General features: G+C 38.0%; 1 protein-coding gene across 4 annotated transcripts in view; it reads left to right on the top strand.

Moving 5' to 3' along the window:
* The window catches only part of CFAP43 (cilia and flagella associated protein 43), a 114,558-nt gene that overhangs the window by 34,163 nt on the left and 57,861 nt on the right, over positions 1 to 22,534 (top strand). The window contains exons 6-12 of one of the 4 annotated variants that reach the window (XM_025273785.2): positions 2,866 to 3,025; positions 7,480 to 7,547; positions 9,140 to 9,271; positions 12,415 to 12,504; positions 13,641 to 13,757; positions 16,859 to 16,939; positions 21,399 to 21,547. In XM_025273785.2, the coding sequence (XP_025129570.2) occupies positions 2,866 to 3,025; positions 7,480 to 7,547; positions 9,140 to 9,271; positions 12,415 to 12,504; positions 13,641 to 13,757; positions 16,859 to 16,939; positions 21,399 to 21,547 (797 nt within the window). The remainder of the gene's footprint in view (positions 1 to 2,865; positions 3,026 to 7,479; positions 7,548 to 9,139; positions 9,272 to 12,414; positions 12,505 to 13,640; positions 13,758 to 16,858; positions 16,940 to 21,398; positions 21,548 to 22,534) is intronic. The other 3 variants (XM_044934921.2, XM_025273786.2, XM_025273791.2) reach the window with 3 other exon arrangements.

Genomic DNA, 22,534 nt, shown 5'->3' with positions numbered 1-22,534 from the left:
CATCAACCTTGAAAAAAAAATTGCTAAATAGAAATTCCTCTTAAAGCCCAAGTATTGTGACACATATTCAGATGCTTACATTTTCTAAAGCAATATTAAGTTGGGCTTGAGTATTTCATGTTTGGTCTTCAAGTGATCAAAATGTTTGATTCCAGAGGACTGAGCAAGGATATGGTGTTAGCAACAAATACTTTTAAACACTGTCGGCACCTTTTCTTTTAAAATTTTCAATTTCCATAATTGAAAATTATTCTTTCTGCTTATACAATGTAATATCACATTCATTTTTAAATGGCACAGAACATATTTATTGATGAAAGAAAATAATAGGAAGACAAGCCCAGGTTTATCTTAAACAAAACTGTACACAGTACTATTTAATATACTAAGGCAAGAAAATTCCAAGTTTTAATCCTCACCCTCTGAGGCATATATGTTCACTAACATTATGAGAACCAGATATGTGTGGTTTTTAAAAAAATTTCAAGTTCATTGCCATACTAGGAAAGAATCTTTCTTTTTGTGATTTATAGTCAAATGTGATCAAGACAACCAGGGAACTTTTAAATTATGAAGATTAAATAATGATAGTCTTACTAACTCTTTTCCCTCTGGGTCAAATCTCAGTTAGATACCACAAAAATGTCATTGATCAGCAACAGTTTAATCCTTTTGAGTGATTTTGTCCATTTTTTATGCCCACTGGGTGGCCAAATTGTGGCTCAAGTTTTATTTCCTAAGGATTCAAGGCTGTGAGGACATGAACTAGACCAGCCATACATTAAAGATGACAAGATGACCTGGTCTTTAAAAACTTATAATGAGAAGCGCTTCTATACATGAAGGACTTATGCTTTAATAGTTCATGGTCCATCTCAGATGACAGTTCTCTGTGCATTTCCTTCACTCCATCAGGAAGAACAAAGTGCTTTCTTGTAGGTTCTCTTGTAATATTTAAATACTCTTCTGCTATAAACTACCATGTTTTCTGATTCTGATGTTTGTTGATACCACTTCTCCCTCAATAGGTGATTGTCCTATTGAGAAGAGGATAATCTTAGCAATACAAGAGACCTCTCTGGTACCATACATGGTATATAATCAACACCCAGTAAATGTTTGTGGAAATACTAATATGCAAAAATTTGTATCAGTTGGGAATCCAGTAGAATAATTACTTTGGCAGAGCTACAACTGCTTTACCTTTCCTAAATTAAAGAGCAGTATATGCTATTTAAATAATTGAGTATTTATTACAATGGTGGCCTGCATTGTCAAGTTTTGAATGGACAAAATGGCTATTTATATGGGTTTACCATATTCCCCAACCATGAGACCTATTCCAACTTCCCCAGCTTTATTTTTCTCTCACAGCACTTTCAACACATAATATTTTATTTATGTATGTATATATAATTCTTTTTCCTTAATTTCTTTTTGCTCTGTTTTCCCTCACCAAGATTAAGTCCCATGAGGGTATATATATATATATTTTTTTTTTTTGGTTTGTTTTGTTCATTGCTACATCCCTATGCTTAGAACAGTACATGATATGTAAATATTTGGTAGATGGATGAATAAATGAATGAAATAAATATGGATCTCTCAAAGAATTCTATTAACTTGGCCGTTAGCTTATTAAAAATGTTTTCTGTTCCTATGGCTATAAGGATGCCTAAAGAAAACAAAGACGTTATATTGTAGCTAATGCAATTCTAAATAATAGTATAGCATTAAAAAAAACCCCTCAGATAGTACTAAATGTTTTGTTATAAACAAATATGTAAATAGATAAATAAAAGTAAAGTGTAGTATGTTTGACTTGTTTAAATAGAAAGGAAAGAATGCCATGCTATGTTACTTTATTGTACCCTGAATTCAGAATCTTAATCAGTGCTCTGGGGGCAGAGGTGAGGGCACGTGTCCAAAATATTTTACCTCTGGGAAGATAACCAGGTGGTCCAGGACTTACAAGGAGGCCTGCTCTGTGTGGACAGAAAGGGGGAGTGTCCTCTCCCCGGCTGGACAGAGTGTTTAAAGCTACAGGGGGCATAACACTGAGATATTATCATCTAAGGCAGAGATCAGCAAGCTATCACCTGCCTTTATGTGACTTCAAGCAAGCTAAGACTGTTCTTTTACATTTTTTTAAGTGTTTAAAAAAAAAAAAAAGGGATATAACAGAGACCTATGTGGTTCACAAAGCTTATTTTTTACCTAGTCCTTTACAGGAAAAAATTGCCATAGACCCTTAGTTTTAGTTCCCAAGGCCAGTTTTTCTTCTAGGTACATCCCATAGATTTTGTGCATTTCTCTCTGAGTTTTCCATGGAATCAAAGTCAGGTAGGATGTTTCATGAACGAGAGAGGCATTGAGAACCAGACCAGGGGTCCTCTTCTCATTCTCCGTTACAGAGAACTAAGCAGAGGGTTGAGGCCAACCACTCCATAGAAAACTCACATTCATGCCCCCTGCCATGAACCAGGAGAGAAAAGGTTGACCCAAATCTTCGTCAAATGGGGTGACTTTCGCTAAACAATGGCTTTCTTAGATCCAAGATATCAAAAAGTCCACCAAGAAACAGCATACAAATTATTACTCAAGACTTCTGCAAAAAACCTATGACACTAGAACTCTCAATGTGTTGGCAAAAACCCCTAATATTTTTCCTAGGGTATTAAAATGTAGAGAAAGAAATGGAGCAGGAAGAAGTTCATTTAGCTCTGGGCAAAGGGCAGGACCAATAAATGCATGTAGACACATATTAATTTGTTTTCATCTTGGAAATTGTTTTTGTTGAGTATTTCTCTGGCTCTTAAGCCATGACTGTTGTCTTAACACAAGGTTTTAAATCTTCCCTTGAAGCCTAAAGATGATCTGTATTCTTTGCTTCACCCGACTATGCACTGCTGGACTCCAACAAGTGACCTGTACATTGGCTGTGAAGAGGGTCACCTTTTAATGGTTAATGGAGAAACCCTGAAGGTAACTGTGCTTAATAAGATAGAAGACGGACCACCAAGGGGTAAGAAACTGCTTTGTTTCATCTTCCCAGAAGTGTAGCCATTGGTGATGGTTTTCCACTCGACAATGGATGTTTTGTTCCATATTTTTCTCTTTTTAGAGACGTCTTTGATTCCTCCTCCTTCTTCTTTATCCTCTAGTTAGTTACCAAGTCCTCTGGATGTTTCTTTTAGCTACCTATATTAAGTGTTCTATGCTCTAGACTTTCTACTCTCACTCTATATACATATTTCACATAATCCTTAAAACAAGTTCATAAGGAAATACATTTTTATTTTCATGATATAGAGGAAGAAATGGAGGCATTAAGAACTTAAGAAACATGACCAAATTCACATAACTAGTAAACTATAGAGCTGACACCTGAACCCAGACAATAAGACTTCAGAGTCCAAGTTCTTACTATGCTGTATCCTTCTGCATACATAGGTGCTCAGTTGCTCAGTTCTGTACGACTCTTTGTGACCCCGTGGACTGTAGTCCACCAGGCTCCTCAGCCCATAAAATTTTCCAGGCAAGAATACTGGAGTGGGCTGCCATTTCTTACTTCAGAGTGTCTTCCCCATCCAGGGATCAGACCTGCATCTCTTGCATCTCTTGCATCTCCTGCATTCACAGGCAGATTCTTTACCACTAGTGCTGCCTGGGAAGCCCTCCTCATAATATGCCTGTTTAATCAGCTAATATGCCCTTCCTTGCCTTCCACAGTAACTCTTCTCCACGAGACCTTCCTTTAGGACCAACCGCCATCTTGAAAATTACTTTCCGTGGGCTCACTAGCATTTCTGAGAGAATCTGATCTGTTCTCCTTAGATCAAATGTCCACTCCTGGTCCCATCAGAGTTGGCCTGGGTCAGAGAAGCCAATATCACCTTGTGTGAAGCTGCATGTAGACACTTTGAGAAGGGAGTCACCAGGGCAAGTTCTCCAACCTGACCAATGCACTTTCCACTCTAATTCGTCTTATTCTTTCACACCTTGATTTCTGCAGCAACCATAGAGCTGATTTCATTGAGCTCAATCCATAGTTGACCCAAACCAGGCATCCCATCCCTGCCAAACTGCCCTTCTTGAAGACCATTTTCCACATTTAACTCAAGGATGACTATGGCTTAATTTCAAGCCCTCTCTGATCTTTTCTTACCTGCACCATTAATATTATTTCTGACTACTCCCCAGTATAAGTTTTCTGATCTAGCCAGTCATTTCTTCCCATCATTTCACAGACATTTCACAGCCAGCTCATTCCCTTGTCACCTTTCACTCTGAATCCTCCAGTTTGCAGCTCAAACACCACATCCTACAGCAAGTCTTCCCCATCTACACGTCTTCATATACTCCCTCTCCTGTTCCCTGACTCACACTCCACTGTGAAAGTAGAGCCATTAGGTTCAGCTTTCCTACCACAGCCCACCACACTCCCCTCACCTCACTCTTCCCATTACTCTCATCTGTACTCTCCAGGCCTGGGCCACCCTCTGATCTTATGTTCACAATGCCATCCTTCAGCTCTCTAAAAAATAAGTCTCTCTTCTGGCCTGTCATTCCAGTTTCAGCTCTCCCACTTGAGCCTCATAGAAGTTCTCATCATTTCTGTACTCTCTCTAAATTCTGCCTCCTGGCATTGGGAGTTACCTTTGTCTAGGATGCCATGTCTTCCTCTCTACCTAGTGGAATTATCCATTGTAGAGCCTCTGTGTCCTCACTCCAACCTACAAGCAAACTCAGGTGCCCCATCTGGGGTTCCATCAGACTCACATCTTTGTTATAGCCTCATCCTCTATCAAAATATAATGCCTCCTGTGCCTGATGGTCCTTCCCAGTCAGTCAGTTGATTTGCTCAGTTGTGTCTGATTCTTTGCGACCCCATGAACTGCACCACACCGGGCCTCCTTGTCCATCACCAACTCCCAGAGCTTGCTCAAACTCATATCCATCCAGTTGGTGATGCCATCCAAACATCTCATCCTCTGTCATCCCCTTCTCCTCCTGCCTTCAATCTTTCCCAGCATCAGGGTCTTTTCAAATGAGTCAGCTCTTTGCAACAGGTAGCCAAAGTATTGGAGTTTCAGCTTCAGCATCAGTCCTTCCAATGAATATTCAGGACTGATCTCCTTTAGGATGGACTGGTTGGATCTCCTTGCAGTCCAAGGAACTCTCAAGAGTCTTCTCCAACACCACAGTTCAAAAGCATCAGTTCTTCAGCACTCAGCTTTCTTTATAGTCCAACTCTCACGTCCATACAACACTACTGGGAAAACCATAGCTTTGACTAGATGGACCTTTGTTGGCAAAGTAATGTCTCTGCTTTTTAATATGCTGTCTAGGTTGGTCATAGCTTTTCTTCCAAGGAGCAAGCATCTTTTAATTTAACTGGGTACCAGTCACCATCTGCAGTGATTTTGGAGCCCCCCAAAATAAAGTGTGTCACTGTTTCCATTGTTTCCCCATCTATTTCCCATGAAGTGATGGGACTGGATGCTATGATCTTAGTTTTCTGAATGTTGATTTTTAAGCCAGCTCTTTCACTCTCCTCTTTCACTTTCATCAAGAGGCTTTTTAGTTCTTCTTCACTTTCTGCCATAAGGGTGGTGTCATCTGCAAATCTGAGGTTACTGATATTTCTCCCGGCAATCTTGATTCCAGCTTGTGCTTTATCTAGCCCAGCATTTTGCATGATATACTCTGCATATAAGTTAAATAAGACTGTCTTTCCCACTAGTCATCAACTCTAAAGTTAGGAACAATGACTTCAACTTTGGCTCTATAGTTTAATCCCAGAGATTGCTAGAGGGTAAATTGGCACCTCTTTGTGTTTGTAAAGTGAATTATAAAACAATATTTCTCATTTCCAAATTCCTATTTTGCGATGTTTTATACAATTTAGGACTTAGTTGTATATAGTCTTTTTTTTAGCTATACTGCACAGCATATGGGATCTTAGTTCCCCAATCAAAGATCGAACCTGCACCCCTTGCAGTGAAAGTTGAGAGTCTTAACTACTGGACCTCCAGGGAAGTCCCTGTACATAGTCTTTTATTGCTCACTAATTCCATCCTATATACTATTTCTTATCATTTTCATGATACATTTATTAAAATACTTACAAACAAATGTTTTCTATCTTCTATCTTCAGTGTCCTTCAATGTGGAGGACACTGGTGCCTTTGAGTTGATATAGGTGGCAAATATATAATCTCATAATCAACAGCCTCAAGGTATTTATATTTTATTAAAGAGAATAAGACAAGTTGACACATAATTGCAGCCAGAAAAATCAAGGTGTGAGGAAAGTGTCATAAAGCTCTGTGGGAATTCAGATGAGGGGAAAATGCCAAATTAAGTCGTGTTGTAGGTGGCATTTGAAATAGCCCTTAAAGGATAGGTTCACAGGCAGAGATGAGGGTAGGTGAAATTTTGGACAATGGTGTCTGTGTAAACAAGAAAACATAGGGAAGGTTGAGAAACAAGAAGTTGTCCAGTTGGTCTGGAGCATCAAGTGTTATGCAGAAATAGTGGGAATAAAGGGACATCTAAGTGATACCACATCTGACCTTGAATGTCTGACTAAGGTGTTTATACCTAATCCCTCTGACAGTGGAATGACATCAACTCCTGAGTGGAGATGTACCCCAATTGGAACTGTGCTTGCAGACATAAATTATCCATAGTTTAGGAAAGGAGTAGCTATAAGCAGCAGGCATCTAGACTAGGCCGGAGTCATAGCAACAGACTTTGGTGGCAGTTGGATTAAAGAGAAGAAGCTACTGGGAGGTGAACAGTCTTTGGAGGAAAGGGCACTATGCGTCTTAGCATCTGGCAAAATGCTGAGCAGGTAGTATGTGATAAATAAAAGTCTGGCAGGTGTCTCTGAGCCTTTGATCTTGTAGTTCTTGCAGTTTATCTACATAAAAGCTAGTGTGCTTTTTGTGACGTTCCCCCAGGACAATATTTTATTAATAACAAAGATCTTATAAATCTTGTTTTATTTTTACTTTTAAAAATCCACTATGTTTTATTTATTGAGGTACAAATTTACATGCTATAAAATATGCAAATCTTAAGTATAAAGCTTAATAATGATATAATTTTTGTCTTTTTTCCCCCCCGGCCTCTTAAAATCTCTGATAATTTGTTTCCTTAAAAAAGGAAATATATTTACTATATAATTCCACAGTGTTACTCCCATAGATCTGATGATACAGAACATAAAAAAAACTTGTGTGATTTATCATTAATCATTAATTAATCATTATCATCAGTAACCATTGCAAAGCAGCTTTTATTCTTTATTGTTTGAGAGGCATCATAGCGTATATTCTGATAGAAAGTTGATCTGTAGAAAAAGGAATTACAAAGAAATGAGTAGTCCTAGTAAAGCAAGTGAGACTAATTACTCTGTATGGTACTTTTAATTATGTGTCACCTGTTTTACTTTGTTTTTCTTTCCCAAAGTTGAAAGAAATCTTATCAGTCCAGTCACCATGGCGTATCAGAAGGGAGGCGTGCTTGCTTCTGGAATTGTAATGTATTTTTTTTTTCAAAATTAATTGCTTTCAAGAAAATATATAAACACCTGAAGCTAACACAATGTTGTAAATTAACTATACTTCAATTAAAAATGGTTAAAAAAATATGTCAAATGGAAAAAGAAAATATACAAAATTTCTATTTGCTGCCATTTACTATGATAAGCCATAATATGTGATACCAAGTTCTGTCAGTTTATTAATTAAAATTCTTTTGTCAGGGGTGCTATTATAAAACTTTTTATTGCAAATAATATATATATATGTACAAAATTATAGAAAACATTATAGTGAACTATCATATGTCTGTCTTATTGCAAATAAACAAAAATAAAATTTTAAAAATCCACCACCCCAAAACATACACACACACACACTCAAAGGAGTCAAGTCTTCCAGAGTTCACCCACCAGTAAGTGGAGAAGCTGGAAGTGGAACCCAAGCGTGGTAACCTCCAAAGTCCTTCCTCTCATTTTCTAGGGCACACAGCTTCAGTAAGAAAAGGGGCCAGACCATATTACTTTTCCATGTGGTTGTAATCAATGCTGAGGTTTGAAGCCAACCTACAGTAAAATCTCTGGTCTACTGGTAGCTGTCCCAAAACACTGTTAGCTTCATTTCTTCTTTTGCCACAGATCACACCTCTAGGAACCTAAGGGCAGCTGCGAAATGCTGTCAGAATGAAAGCTCCACCAACAGGAAGCAGTCTGCAGCTCATAAACCTGCATTTAGCTCATAATCTCCTCTCCCCAACCTTGCAATGGACTACCTTTACATTTAGTCTGCATTTGTCCTTCTTAAGTCATCCTTGGTGGGTTGTTTTTTTTTTAATCTAGTTTAAAGGGAAGCCTGGAGCGTCTGCTCTGGTGAGGGATGGAGAGTGATAATGAGCTTGGAAGCACCTTGCATGTTTTTCCCCAGGTCCCAAGTTTGAACCAAGCCATCTCACAAATACCTCTTAGTCATTAGGGGGTCTAATCTAGAAATGATGGCAAGTTTGCCCCAAATTTTTTCATTACTGTAAAAATAACTTAAGTTGTTCTTGAAAGTAGTTAAATTAACCTAAAACTGTTTACAATTTACTGATCAACATTTAACCAACCCATTTTTACTGGATACTTGCCCTGTTTCTAGCACTGTGTGAAAACTAGAAAGGAGAATACAAAGGAAATAAACAGCACACTCCCTACCTTTGAGTCATTTAGAGATTTAAGAATGCACACAATAATAATTAAAGAACATACATGAAGGCTAAGTTCCTTTGAAGTCAGGAGACTGCTGAATACCAGCCACACGGTAAACTCTGCCTCATCTACCCCACGCCCTTTATCATGAAGAATGTGGTAAGGTGATAAATACTAAAGAAGTTCAAAGAAAGAGGAGATTAGTAAAATTTTAGGTAATTGAAAATGTGTCAGAAAAAAAGATAAAATTAAAAATTGACCAGGAAACATGTAAACATAGATGTTTCCAAAAATGAACAGTAGATGCTAATCAATAAATCTTAGCTGATTTGATGAGGAAAGTATACTATGCATGGACTGAGACTAATTTCCTTCATTTTTCTCATTGTTTTTGGTTTCTAGGATGGCTTTGTGTATTCTTTACTTATTAAAGATACAAATTACAAAGTAGAGGATTTTCTTGAGGTTGAAAGGCCGGTGGAACATTTGATGTTTTCTCCTAGTTACAGAATGTTGCTGATTCAGACAGACAAGGTATGCTAGATGGTGATTTCTTGATAAGTTTTCAGATATTATTATTATCATCATTGCATGACAGGAATGAAGGGCAGAATGTACTGCATAATGATCCATTGCTAGTCAGGACTCTTTAGCTTGCAAATGAAAAATCAGCCAATTTAAAAGTCCAGGCAACATTTGAGTGTTTGTTTCTTCTTTTTGTGCATATATAACTGAAAGCAAACAGGGAATTGATATAAATCTGGGCGCTCCCATGTTGCTACTAGCCTTGTTTTTCTGCCATATCTTAGCTCTGTTTCCTCTCTACTTCCTCCCTTTCTATGAAGATGGTGTCAAAAGAACCTCCTGAAACTCCAGTTTTATATTTTTATCCTCTTGGTGACCGTAGTAAAAAGATACCAGCTGGAAAAAAAGGTCCTGTAACCTGAACTTATTGTACTAACTTGGGTCACCTTTCTACCCCTGGGTCAATTACTATGTCCAGAGGGATTCTAAACTCTCATTGACCAGGCCTAGGTCACATGTCTAACCTTGGAGCCTAGGTAGAGTCATCTTGGTTTAGTTCAGTTCAGTCACTCAGTCATGTCCAGCTCTTTGCGACCCCATGGACTGCAGCACACCAGGCTTCCCTGTTCATCACCAACTCCCAGAGTTTACTCAAACTCATGTCCATTGAGTCGGTGATGCCATCCAACCATCTCATCCTCTGTCATCTACTCAAACATAAACTGAGATTGTGGTAATGGGTGGTTCTCTAAGGAGAGTATAGGTTCTGTAAGAGAAGAAGGGAGGGAAATAAATGCAGGATAAAATCAAATGCCCGCATGAATTATGCTGTTAGGAAGAATCCTAAGTCAGGAATAGCAGTTTATATTATTGGGTAATGATTTTAGATAAATTACAAGTAAAATTGAATGATTTTTTTGCCTGAAAGAAATTGAAACTGAAATATGGAAAGACTTAAGTTTCTGTAATTACCAGAAGTTAACACAACTGTGTTAATGATGTTTTAATAAATGAAAAACTTGAAGTATCTAAGGAGGACAGAAAACAATAAAAAATGTAACCTAAGAGAAGGGAGAAAGACACAAATAGAAATCATACAAAAGAAAAATATACTTACAAAGTAAAAATTAAATGAATATGTCTGACAGAAGACTGGACGCAGCCAAAGAGAGAATAGATGAACTTGAAGATAGATTGGAAGAAGTTATTCAGAATGTACCCAAGAGACGAAAGTATACAAAATATAGAAGGGAGGGTAAGAGAAATGAATGATATAGTGAAAAGCTCTAACATGTATTTGATTGGAATTCCAAAGAGGAGAGTCAGACAGAAGCAATATTTAAGGAGATATTTTCCAGAACTGATTAAAGACATGAATTTACAGCTTCAGGAGGCGCAGTGAATCCCAAGCAGGATACATAAAAAGATATGTATTTACACCTAGACTTACCAGTGTGAAATTGTTGAAAACTAAAGACGAAGAGAAAATCTTAAAAGTAGTCAGAGAGAAAACCAGATTATTTCAAGGGACTTTCAATTAGGCTAACAGCTGACTTCTTTGGCAATAATATAAGTAAGAAAGAATAGAATGATATCTTCCATGTAGCTCAGGGGTCAGCAAACTGTGGACCCTTGGGTCAAAACCAGCCTCCTGCTTGTTTCTGTAAATAAAGTTTTACTGGAACACAGTCAGACCCATGTGTTTATGTATTGTCTATGGCTGCTTTCACACTGCAATGATAGTATTAAGTAGTTGTGAGAGACCACACGGCCTACAAAGCCTAAAGTATTTATTGGTTGTCCCTTTATAGAAAAAGTTTGCTGACCCCTGATTTAGTGAAATAAGGTTGATATTACTGAATTTTATACCCAGGGAAAATACTTTTCAGTATAGGGATGAAAAATGACATTTTTAGAAATGAGCATTTGTTAGTATGTCATCACTAGAGAAAATTCTAAAGAATGTACTTCAGGCAGAAGGAAAATGATCCCAGATGGAAAGACTGTGATGCAAAAAGAATGAAGAGCAGTAGTAAATGTGTGGAGAAATGTAAGTGAAGACTGACTGTGTAAAACAACAAAAATAGTGTGAAGTTGAAGGGAAAGGAGTGTGCTGGGTGCTTAGTCACTCAGCTGTGTCTGCCTCTTTGCAACCCTTTGGACTGCAGCTCACCAGTCTCCTCTGTCCATGGGATTTTTCAGACAAGAATACTAGAGCAGGTTGCCATTTCCTTCTCCAGGGGATCATCCAGACTCAGGGATCAAAACTGAGTCTCCTGCATTGGCAGGTAGATTCTTTCACCATCTGAGAGAGTAAAGGTTTTAAGTTCTTCTGATGTTTATAAATTAAGTATACATGTTCTGACCTGTAAGGTAACCATAAAAGAACTGAAACATCAGATGAAATTTCCACATAATAGAGGGGCAAAGTGGAAGTGTTAAAGAAAGCAACCCAAAAGAAGGTAAGAAAAGAGAAGGAAAGATACACCAACAACTGAGAAGAAAATAGGAAGCATAAATTAAAGTGTAATGTTTAATCTCAAATATACTAGTAATTACAATTAAAACAAAACAGAATAGTTGATCTAGTTAAAAGGCAAATATTATTATATTTGATTTAAAAAAAGCCAAACCTAACTATGCACTGTTTTCAAGTGACGTATCTAAAGCAGAAGATTGAAAGTAAATTTTTAAAAATATAGTAACATTGAAAGCAAATTAAAAATTGAAAGTAAATAAAAAGATAGGAAAAGATATATCATTCAAATATTGACCAAAAGAAAGCCTTTGGAGATATATTAATATTAGACAAAAGACTTTTGGGCAAAAATCATTCCTAAGGATAAATGAGTTTATTAATATTTTAGAATAGTAAAATGTTAAATTCACTAGAAGTCTATAAACTTTTAAGATATATACATACCAAATAAAATAGCTTCAAAATATATAAAGCAAAACATGACAAAATGACCAGGAAAAGCAAAGTCATGATCTCAACAGATTTTAATATACTTTCTCAGTACTTAATAGAATAAATGTGTGTACTTAACACAGTAGCCAAGGTGAGAAAAGCATCTCTACTACTCAGAGCCCTCCAGTGATTGCCTGTGTTATTCTGAGTAAAAGCCAAAATCTTCACTATGCTTTTCAAGGTTCTTCATGATGTGGACTCCACTCCCCAGCCTGGCCTTATCTCCCACGGGTCTTCTTGTTCACCCTGCTTCAGTCATGCTGGCCATCATGTAAGCTTTTTGTACTCACCAGGCTTCTCCTCCCTCAGAGTGCATTGGCTGCTCCTTCTGTCTGGAATGCATTCCCCAGAGTCCACGTGAATACCTTCCTCATTTCCTTCAAGTCTTTTCCCTAAACTCACCTTCTCAGTAAAGTGTTTCTTGGACACTCAGGTTTGAATTCTACCCTCTTATTTTGCCATGTCATATGCTGTTTCCCTGCTTTATCTTGTTTTCTTTCTACAATTATTGCTCTTTAACTTATAATACATATTATTTAGATATGTTATGTATTGACTGAATCCCCCAGTAGAATGTGAGCTCCGTGAAGACAGGGAATTTTTGCCTGTCCCGTCCTCTGATGTAGTCCCCGCATCCAGACCTGTGTCTGGCACAGTGTATCCACTCTGTATTTGTTGAAGGAATGAATGAAAGGTAAAATCAGTAAATACCTACCTAAGTTTAGACTTTACAGAGTTGTGTTTTTTTACATAAACAAGAATAAAAACATTAATGTTTAACTCAAGTAAATGTGAAGAACTTGTGATCAGTTTAAAGCAGACTTCTTATTGCTAGTAACCATACCATAGTATAGTTAGTTACTTGGCAGAGATGTATAAGGTACAGGATAGATTTTTTTTTTTTTTTTTTGGAGAGGTGAATTTGGAACCTGAGAATGATAAACAAGTTTTAAAGTAACAGCTTCAGACACACCTCTACAAGTTTCACAAAAGTTTATTTAAAAGTTTCATTAGTACCCATCATGGTCTAGTATGTGATAGAATTTAGTTCATCTTAACAACTTTTTTGGTTTTCTACATTCTTCAAACTTTCTGCATAAATAAACATAGTTTTTGAAGTCAAGAAAAAGTGCTTCATTATGTTTTGTAATCTAAAAAGTAAATGCCTGGAAATGGAGAAAAGAAGTCTTACTTATTGACTATTTTAATTGATGAGTGAACGCAAGAATCAATAAAACAAGTGTTTAGATTTTAAACTCCTCAAGGTCAGGGCCTTACTGAGTTTGTCTCTACTTTCCCATCACATTTTCCCACACAGTGTCTTGTTTACAGTGAACATGTAATAACTATTTGTTCAACAGAACACACAACAATGCATTATTTTTTTCTTTTTTGGTATATTGACAGGGGTCTATTTTTATTTATACTTTTGGTGAGGAGCCAACCTTTGAGAAAGTCCTAGAGGCTTGTGATGGGAAATTTCAGGCAACAGACTTTATCACACCTGGAAATGAATTCTGCATGGTAAGGAATATTGTCTTTGTTCCACAATAGGATTTAAGGATGAGATTTGGAAATTCATGTGCAACCTGTTGGAAACAGGAAGCAGAGTGTACTCTTGAAGATGCAGTAGAAATGCCAGCCACTTCCATCATTAGATCTACTCCCCAGTTAAAATGACATCATCACATTGTGACTTCATAATATTAAGTCTCTGAACATGACCAAAGCAATTAAAATCTTAAGAGCCATCCTGTTTGTATTCACCATCCAAGCTTTCCAAGCCATATCTTTAAACACATCCGTTGCTAGTGAGTTGTCAACACTCATTAAACTATTAGTGTTTACCCTTTTTCAGAGTGATCCAGCCCCATCTGAAAATGAAAATGAAATAGTTGCCATGCATAAAACATGTATTCAATCTACTTAAAAAAAAAAGCCACCTTATACATTTAGAAAAGAAAAAAATTTTCTGATGATTAACTGCTTACCTTTAGTTGATCTCAAGAAATATAATTCACTTTCCATATGATTCATCAACAAATCCACTAAGATTTTGGGAGTTCTACCAAATATTAATAAAAAGATACATAAACTATGGAATACGTAACACTTAAGAGTTCTTCCAGGCTTCCCTGGTGGCTCAGATGGTAAAAGCACCTGTTTGCAATGCAGGAGACCCAGGTTCGATCCCTGGGTCGGGAAGATCCCCTGAGAAGGAAATGGCAACCCACTCCAGTACTCTTGCCTGGAAAATTCCATGGATGGAGGAACCTCGTAGGCTACAGTCCATGGGGTCACAAAGAGTCGGACATGACTGAGCAACTTCACTTTCAAGAGTTCTTCCAGTTGTCAGATTCTGATTATATGCTTTTTCTTCCAGATATTCTCTGATAAGAATTAAATTTAAAAATTTAATACAAGATTTTCATGTTTAGAATTTAGATACTTGATCCACAACATCATGTACTCACTCCCTCTTATTCAAGAAACAGAATTTAAACTGTATCACATTGCAGTTACTTTAAAATGCTTTCAGTCTTGATCCTGTGAAAGAAGAAAAATGAACAAGATGAACTTTGGATTTCCAGTCTAGCATGTAAAGAACCTTACAACAGGGGGAAAGAAAAGCTGAATAAACTTAAAATCAACCATTCCTCTCAGACCCATCAGAGAATTGGGGTCATAGGGGAAACCACTGCCCCCAAAATTATAGAGACAGACAGGCAGATGCAAAGAATCATAGCTTACTGGAGCAGATACCCAGAAGTAGAAACCAGCCCTGGAGCCAGCACCCAGGGGGATTACAATGGGAGAATCTGCACATCTCAGACCAAAAATGAGGACCCTAGAGGCAGTTTTAGTTTCTGACACATTCAGCTACAGCAGACAATAAACACAGTCTAACTCCTAGCCAGATAAACATAAAACCCCATATTACAGCCTACTTAATTCATATACTTTTACGCAGTACATCATGTCCAGCTTTTAACAAAAATTATAAGGCATACTAAAAGACAGTAACAGTTAGAAGATACAGAGAAAGCATCAGAACCAGACTCAGATATTGTTGTATCTGCAAATAATTACAAAGATGTTGTAATTTATCAGGCCAGAAATTTAAAACAACTATGATTAATATACTAAGGGGTCTTATGAAAACAGTGAGCAACATGAAAGAATGATTGGAAAATATAAGTAGAGATATGGAAACACTAAGAAAGAAAATAAGAAATATTAGAAATATAAAACATTGTAACAGAAATGAAGAATGCCTTTGGTGGGCTCATCAATAGACTGAATATTGCAGAGGAAAGAATCAATAAGCTTGAAGAAATGTCAGTAGAACCTTCAACACTGAAATTCAAAAAAAAAAAAAAGAATCAAAAAGAATAGAATATCCAAGAACATGGGACAATTGTAAAAGGTATAACATACACGTAACAGGAATACCAGAAGGAGAAGAAAGGAACGAACAGAGGAAATGTTTGAAGTAATGATGGCTGAGAATTTTTCAAAATTAATGTCAGACACCAAACTACAGATCTGGGAAGCTCAGAGAACACTAGAAGGATAAATACCAAAAAAATTTATACCAACCCATATTAAGCGAAGAAAAACTAAAGAGTCTCTTGAAAGTGGAAGAGGAGAGTGAAAAAGTTGGCTTAAAACTCAACATTCAGAAAACGAAGATCATGGCAGCAGGCCCCATCACTTCATGGCAAGTAGATGGGGAAACAATGGAAACAGTGACAGACTTTATTTTCTTGGGCTCCAAAATTGCTGCAGATGGTGACTGCAGCCATGAAATTAAAAGACACTTACTCCTTGGAAGAAAAGTTATGACCAACTTAGACAGCATATTAAAAAGCAGAGACACTACTTTACATATTAAATACATATTTAATATGTATTTAATACATATTAAATACACATTTACATATTAATTTACATATTTAAAAGCAGAGACATTACAACAAAGGTCTGTGTAGTTAAAGCTATGGTTTTTCCAGTAGTCATGTATGAATGTGAGAGTTGGACTATAAAGAAAGCTGAGCGCTGAAGAACTGATGCTTTTGAACTGTGGTGTTGGAGAAGACTCTTGAGAGTCCCCTGGACTGCAAGGAGATCCAATCAGTCACTCCTGAAGGAAATCAGTCCTGAATATTCATTGGAAGGACTGATGTTGAAGCTGAAACTCCAATACTTTGGCCACCTGATGTGAAGAATGGACTCATTTGAAAAGATCCTGATGCTAGGAAAGATTGAAGGTGGGAGGAGAAGGGGACAACAGAGGATGAGATGTTTGGATGGCATTACCGACTCAATGGACATAAGTTTGAGTAAACTCTGGGAGTTGGTGATGGACAGGGAGACCTGGCAGGCTGCAGTCCATGGGGTCACTGAGTCAGACATGACTGAGCAACTGAACTGAACTGAAAGGTAATAGTTAATATTTGTTTAAATCAGAGGTATTAACATTGAGATTGTAAAGTAATTTTAATCCACATAAATAAAATGAAATTTTATTTTAAATCATCAGTGATTGACATACTAGAAAGAAATTTAGAACATGCTCCTGTAGCAGTGTTGTTTTCCATTTGAGTTTTTTCTTTCTTTTACAGACACTCACACAGTCAGGGGAAGTTTGTGTTTGGGGTATAGAGGATGGTGCTTGTGTCAGCAGGATTTATCTGAATATCCAAGTAAGTGTGCCTTATAAATGGATTTTTAAAAAATATTTAATTCTAATCCAACTTACCTTTTTGTGTTCACATGTCAACAGTCTGTGGAAATACTTGGTACAGAGACATTAATGTATTTTACCTTATGTTTAGAGTAATTCTTGTGTATAAAGTATGTTCCACAGCCCAGAGGGTAGAACATAAGGTATTGCATTGGTATATAGGAAAGAACAAACTTTTCCTTGGTGGCAATTATTTCTGAAACCTACTGATTTATATCTCACTCATGCTGCAAATTCACTGTGGATTGACAGGATCTCTTTTCCCCCATGGTCTTTCAGGGAACAAAGCCGAAAGAGGCTCCACCAATTAAAAGCTCCTCAGTACCACAGTATGGGCTTCCCACGTGGCTCAGTGGTAAAGAATCTGCCTGACAATGCAGAAGATGCAGGAGATGAGGGTTCAGTCTCTAGGTTGGGAAGATCCCCTGGAGGAGGAAATGTTAACCCACTCCAGTATTCTTGCCTTAAAAATTCCATGCATAAAGGAGCCTGGCAGGCTACAGTCCATGGGGTCACAAAGAGTCAGACACAACTGAGTGACCGATCATGCACGTACACCATGAGATGAGAAGAGTTCTGGAGAGTCTTGAACTAGCAATTAAGTGTTTTTAATAAAAAACGAAACATTCCTTGGCCGTAACTAGTTAAGTGGCCCCATCTAACCTCAAGAAGATCAGTTAGAAATGAAAGAAAGGTGCCTCTCTAACCAGCTTGAGCCAAAAATGAAAAAGTGTGGGCTATCGGCTCAATTAACTGTAAAGTATAGAGCTTCTCTGGGCTCAGCTGTGGCTTTATCCAGCAACTCAAATGATATTACCAAGGATCTCGTCTTTCTGTCTGTCTGTGTCCTACGTCTTAATTTCATCTAAGACTTCGTGTGATACCCAAATGCCACGCATACCAACCTCACATCAGATCATCAGGGAAGAAAACCTCCTACAATAGGAGGAGGAAGAGAAAAGTTTCTCCTTTTCAGAAGGCTTAGTAGATATATGCTAATATCTTAATAACACCCCTGAACTAATCACTGTGGACAGGGGCATGAGAAATGCTAGTTGGCTTAAAATCAGCCTTGGAAATGAGACTTAGATCTATTCCACTCAACTGAAAATAGAAGAGAGATGGTTTCTTAAAAGATATTCAAGAAATTTTCCAGAAGGAAGGTGTATGTATGCTGGGTGGCAAACTACATTTGCTCACCTAAACCTAAGCATAACCTACCATAAGGTGATACCATTCTTTCCACCATGGTCATGGTGCACATAAAATAATGTTTTAAAAGTATAAAAAGACCAAGAAACAAAGGTAAGGCTATTTTTTCTTAAATTATCATTTTTTTCTATATTTCATAATTCTTGATGAGATATGGATCTAGATAGTAGGGAGAAAAGTTACAGTCCTTCTCTATTGTAAATTAAAATCTCAATAATGCAAGATGAAGCATCATACTTCATATAAGAGGATACAAGATGCAAAAGATATATAATTCAATGAGATAAGTAAACTCATCCTAAAAAGTAAAGATAAAAATTCTTACCTAAAAGAGTATGTATGGACTCCATAATCAGTGTGGCAAAGGTTTATATGTATTCATTTCTGTTAGAATTACTAGAACTAGAAAAATCTTAAAGTTCATCTGATCACACCTCTTTTTACAGATGAGAGACATATAAACCTAAGGGTTTGTATAATCAGAACTTACCTTGCACTTCCTGGCTAAGGAGGGATAGGAAAGTCGCTCAGTCGTGTCCAACTCTTTGTGAGCCCCTATTAATTGGTGGAGCCTCTGTCAGCTTTGTTCCCTGAAAGACCATGGGGGAAAAGAGATCCTGTCAATCCACAATGAATTTGCAGCATGAGTGAGATATTAATCACTAGGGTTTCAGAAATAATTGCCACCAAGGAAAAGTTTGTTCTTTCCCATATACCAATACAATACCTTGGGCTATACAGTCCTTGGAATTCTCCAGGCCAAAATACTGGAGTGGGTAGGCTTTCCCTTCTCCAGAGGATCTTCCCAACCCAGGGATCGAACCCAGGTCTCCCACATTGCAGGCAGATTCTTTACCAACTGAGCCACAAGGGAAGCCCAGTAATACTGGACTGTGTAGACTATCCCTTCTCCAGTGGATCTTCCTGACCCAGGAATCAAACCAGGGTCTCTTGCATTGCAGGTGGATTCTTTACCAACTGAGCTGCCAGGGAAACCCAAGGAGGGATATAGTTAGCATCAAAAGACCCTTTTTCTGCTTCAAATATCTTCCTTTCCCCTGACCAGAAGGGAGAGATTTGGGCAACTGTCACAGTTAAGCAGACATCCCTTCATTGAGCTCAAAACCAAGCATGTACATTCATGTAGATCAGCCTTTGTTGGGCACAATCAGTAATTTTTCCTTACTGAAGATTACTGCTCCCCTCTGGAGAATTGATAAGCGGGTTGATCCAGCAGTACAGAGGCTAGATCGCCCTGCCTATGCCCAGGACTGTATTCTCCATGAACATTTTAGGTAGTGGTCCTCAGAGAACCCTGCTTAGCATCATGATGGCAGGATGCCCAAACACTAATACCTTTGCTTGATGTTACCTGCCAGGGTAACTAAGATCCCTCTAAATATTGCTGTCTATTTTTAGCCTAGTCAACTATTGCCCTGGAATGGAGGGTAATTTCAACTGATTGTGTTGAGGAAACACAGATACACACACACACACTAAGAGCTCCCATAAAGGTTTTCAGCTAAAAAACCCCCAAACCCTCACCACTTTGTTCCCAGTTTCATACTGAGATACCAATAGACTCAACCTGGTTAAGCCTCAGAAAATTCACTTTAAAAAACAAAATGAAAACCTGCTCAATGGAGAAACTGCATTCTAATGAGGCAGGACACCTGAGTTTTCCTCTGAGCGTTGTTATCAGCTTTGGGATCCTGGGGGCAAATTGCTACATTTTCCTTTGCCTCTGCTTTCTAATCTGCAAAAGGATGACCTTAAGACCTTTTCCATTTCTAACATTCTGTTAGTTTATTCAAAACAGCCTCCAAAATGTAGTTATGTTACCTACAGGGGTCCCCCTCTCTGGTGTTTCTTGTGCCAATAGAGCAATACTGAGTTCGGTTCAACAGCAAAGGAAAATCTTATTTTTTGATCAGAGGGTGGAGAGGTGGGAGCTCTCCTTCTAGAGCACATACTTTTGTCACAGGGAGTGGCTGAGGCTGCTCTATAGAGTTCTCCTTGGGGGAGCGCAGAGTTGTCATGGGGCCGGTCCAGCCATGCTGCTCCCCTCAAGATCCAAATTCTGGGTGCAGCATCTCTGTGCACAGCCACCCCTGCAGCCATCTTAAGTCTTGAATTGAGGTGTTACTGGCAGTACGTCTCTACACAGCCACGGAATTGAGGCGTTGCAGCGGTCTCACACTAAGAACTCTTGTCTGAAGTGCTGGGTACAAGACTGCTGCACACGTACCCTGTGAGCAGGAGAAATTAGACTAAAGCACAAATGTTTTCATCTGACTTTTCTGGGGGACCCCAGTGGGCTTTGTCAGTGAAAACTATAGAGAAATGAATCTGATTCCTTAAGTATCATGACCACAAATTTGTTCTCTTAGATATCATCTTCTGTAAATGACTGTTGGATAAGCAGGAATCTGTGATGCGTCTCTTTGGTGACAGGCCATGTGCTCCATGATATGGTTATTTTTTGAAGTCTTCCTCAGTTATAGCAGCATCCCAGGATCTACTATTATCCAGCAGATGAATGCTGATTTAAAAAAATCACTAACACTCAATAAAGATGTCCAAAAGATGCTAGGAATATATTTTAAATTTCTTATTTTATTTTTCATTATTATCAGGTATAATCATTTTCTAATCAATTAAGGATAAAAATGAAGCCATGGTTTAAAGTTCAGGCAATTTTCTCATATTTTTATCATTCCAATTTTAGGATAAAAGAGTATGATATATAGATTCCTATGACTTCTTATGTGATTGATTAGCTGAAGAATGTTGAGTGTATAATTTGTAATACCACATGACACTTGCCACTCTTCTCGTTTTTCGGGTTTTTCAAATAAACTGGAGAACTCAAGTGTAGGAAAGCAGGCTTCCTTTTCTGGTGCAGTGAAGCTGGGGTTTATTTTATTTTATTTTTTATTGAAGCTAATTGATTTACAGTATTGTGTTAATTTTTCAGGTGAACAGCATAGTGTTTCAGTATTTTTGTGGAGTATACTCAATTACAGCTTATTATAAGACTAGTGGGTGTAATTCCCTGTGCTATACAGTGTGCCCTTTTGCTAATGTGTTTTATATCTAGTAGTTTATGTCTGTTAATCCCATACCCCTATTTTGCCCTGCCCCCTCTCTCTCTCCTTGGTTTTCCATCTGTGAGTCTATTTCTGTTTTGCATCTGTCTTAAACAGGCAACAGTTCTGGCTTGCTCTCCATCGTCCCTGTCTGCGGCCGTGGGGACTGAGGACGGCCGTGTCCACTTCCTCGATGTCCGGGATGTCGAATCCCCTCATGAAGTTCATAAGGCCTTTCTCTCTGAATCACCTGTGCAGCACCTCCTGTAAGGACCACCTGTTTCTGGCAGCAACTTTGTCAGGCCTGTCTGTTGAGAATTCCACTGAAGTTTTAAGTTTTTTTTAGATTTTACATGTGTTGTTTTGAAAATTAGTATATTGACTCAGTTCTACATTCAAGAAATACAGAGGTGTATATAGTACAATACAGTTTCCCACTGTTATCCGCAAATACCCAGTTCTCCTCCTTGGAGACAGCTTGTTACTAGTTTCTTGTGTCTTTTTATTGGACATATTTTATTCACAAACAAGCAGAAAAATAAGTACTTTCTTTTAATTGCATGAATGTGTATCTAGCACTTAGAGTGTACCAGGAACTTCAGTTGTATTAACCTCGTGAGATAGGTATTCTTATTGTCTCCATTTTAAAGATAAGGAAAATGATACACAAAGAATTTAAATAACAATTAATATCACACATGTTGTAAATGGCAAATGTTGAGATTTGAACCCAGGCAATTGGGCTCCAGAGTCATTGCTTTTGCTCTTATAGGGTCAGTTCAGTTCAGTTCAGTCGCTCAGTCGTGTCTGACTCTTTGTGACACCATGAATCCCAGCACTCCAGGCCTCCCTGTCCATCACCAACTCCTGGAGTTCACTCAAACTCACGTCCATCAAGTCGGTGATGCCATCTAGCCATGTTATCCTCTGTCGTCCCCTTCTCCTCCTGCCCACAATCCCTCCCAGCATCAGAGTCTTTTCCAATGAGTCAACTCTTTGCATGAGGTGGCCAAAGTACTGCAGTTTCAGCTTTAGCATCAGTCCTTCCAAAGAACACCCAGGACTGATCTCCTTCAGAATGGACTGGTTGGATCTCCTTTCAGTCCAAAGGACTCCCAAGAGTCTTCTCCAACACCACAGTTCAAAAGCATCAATTCTTCAGCGCTCAGCTTTCTTCACAGTCCAACTCTCACATCCATATATGACCACTGGAAAAACCATAGCCTTGACTAGACGGACCTTTGTTGGCAAAG

This window comes from Bubalus bubalis, chromosome 23 (assembly GCF_019923935.1).
Source record: "Bubalus bubalis isolate 160015118507 breed Murrah chromosome 23, NDDB_SH_1, whole genome shotgun sequence".
In the NCBI taxonomy this organism is placed as follows: Eukaryota; Metazoa; Chordata; class Mammalia; order Artiodactyla; family Bovidae; genus Bubalus; species Bubalus bubalis.
Note: the sequence above shows the minus strand (reverse complement) of the source record. Positions and strands in the feature narration are given on the sequence as shown.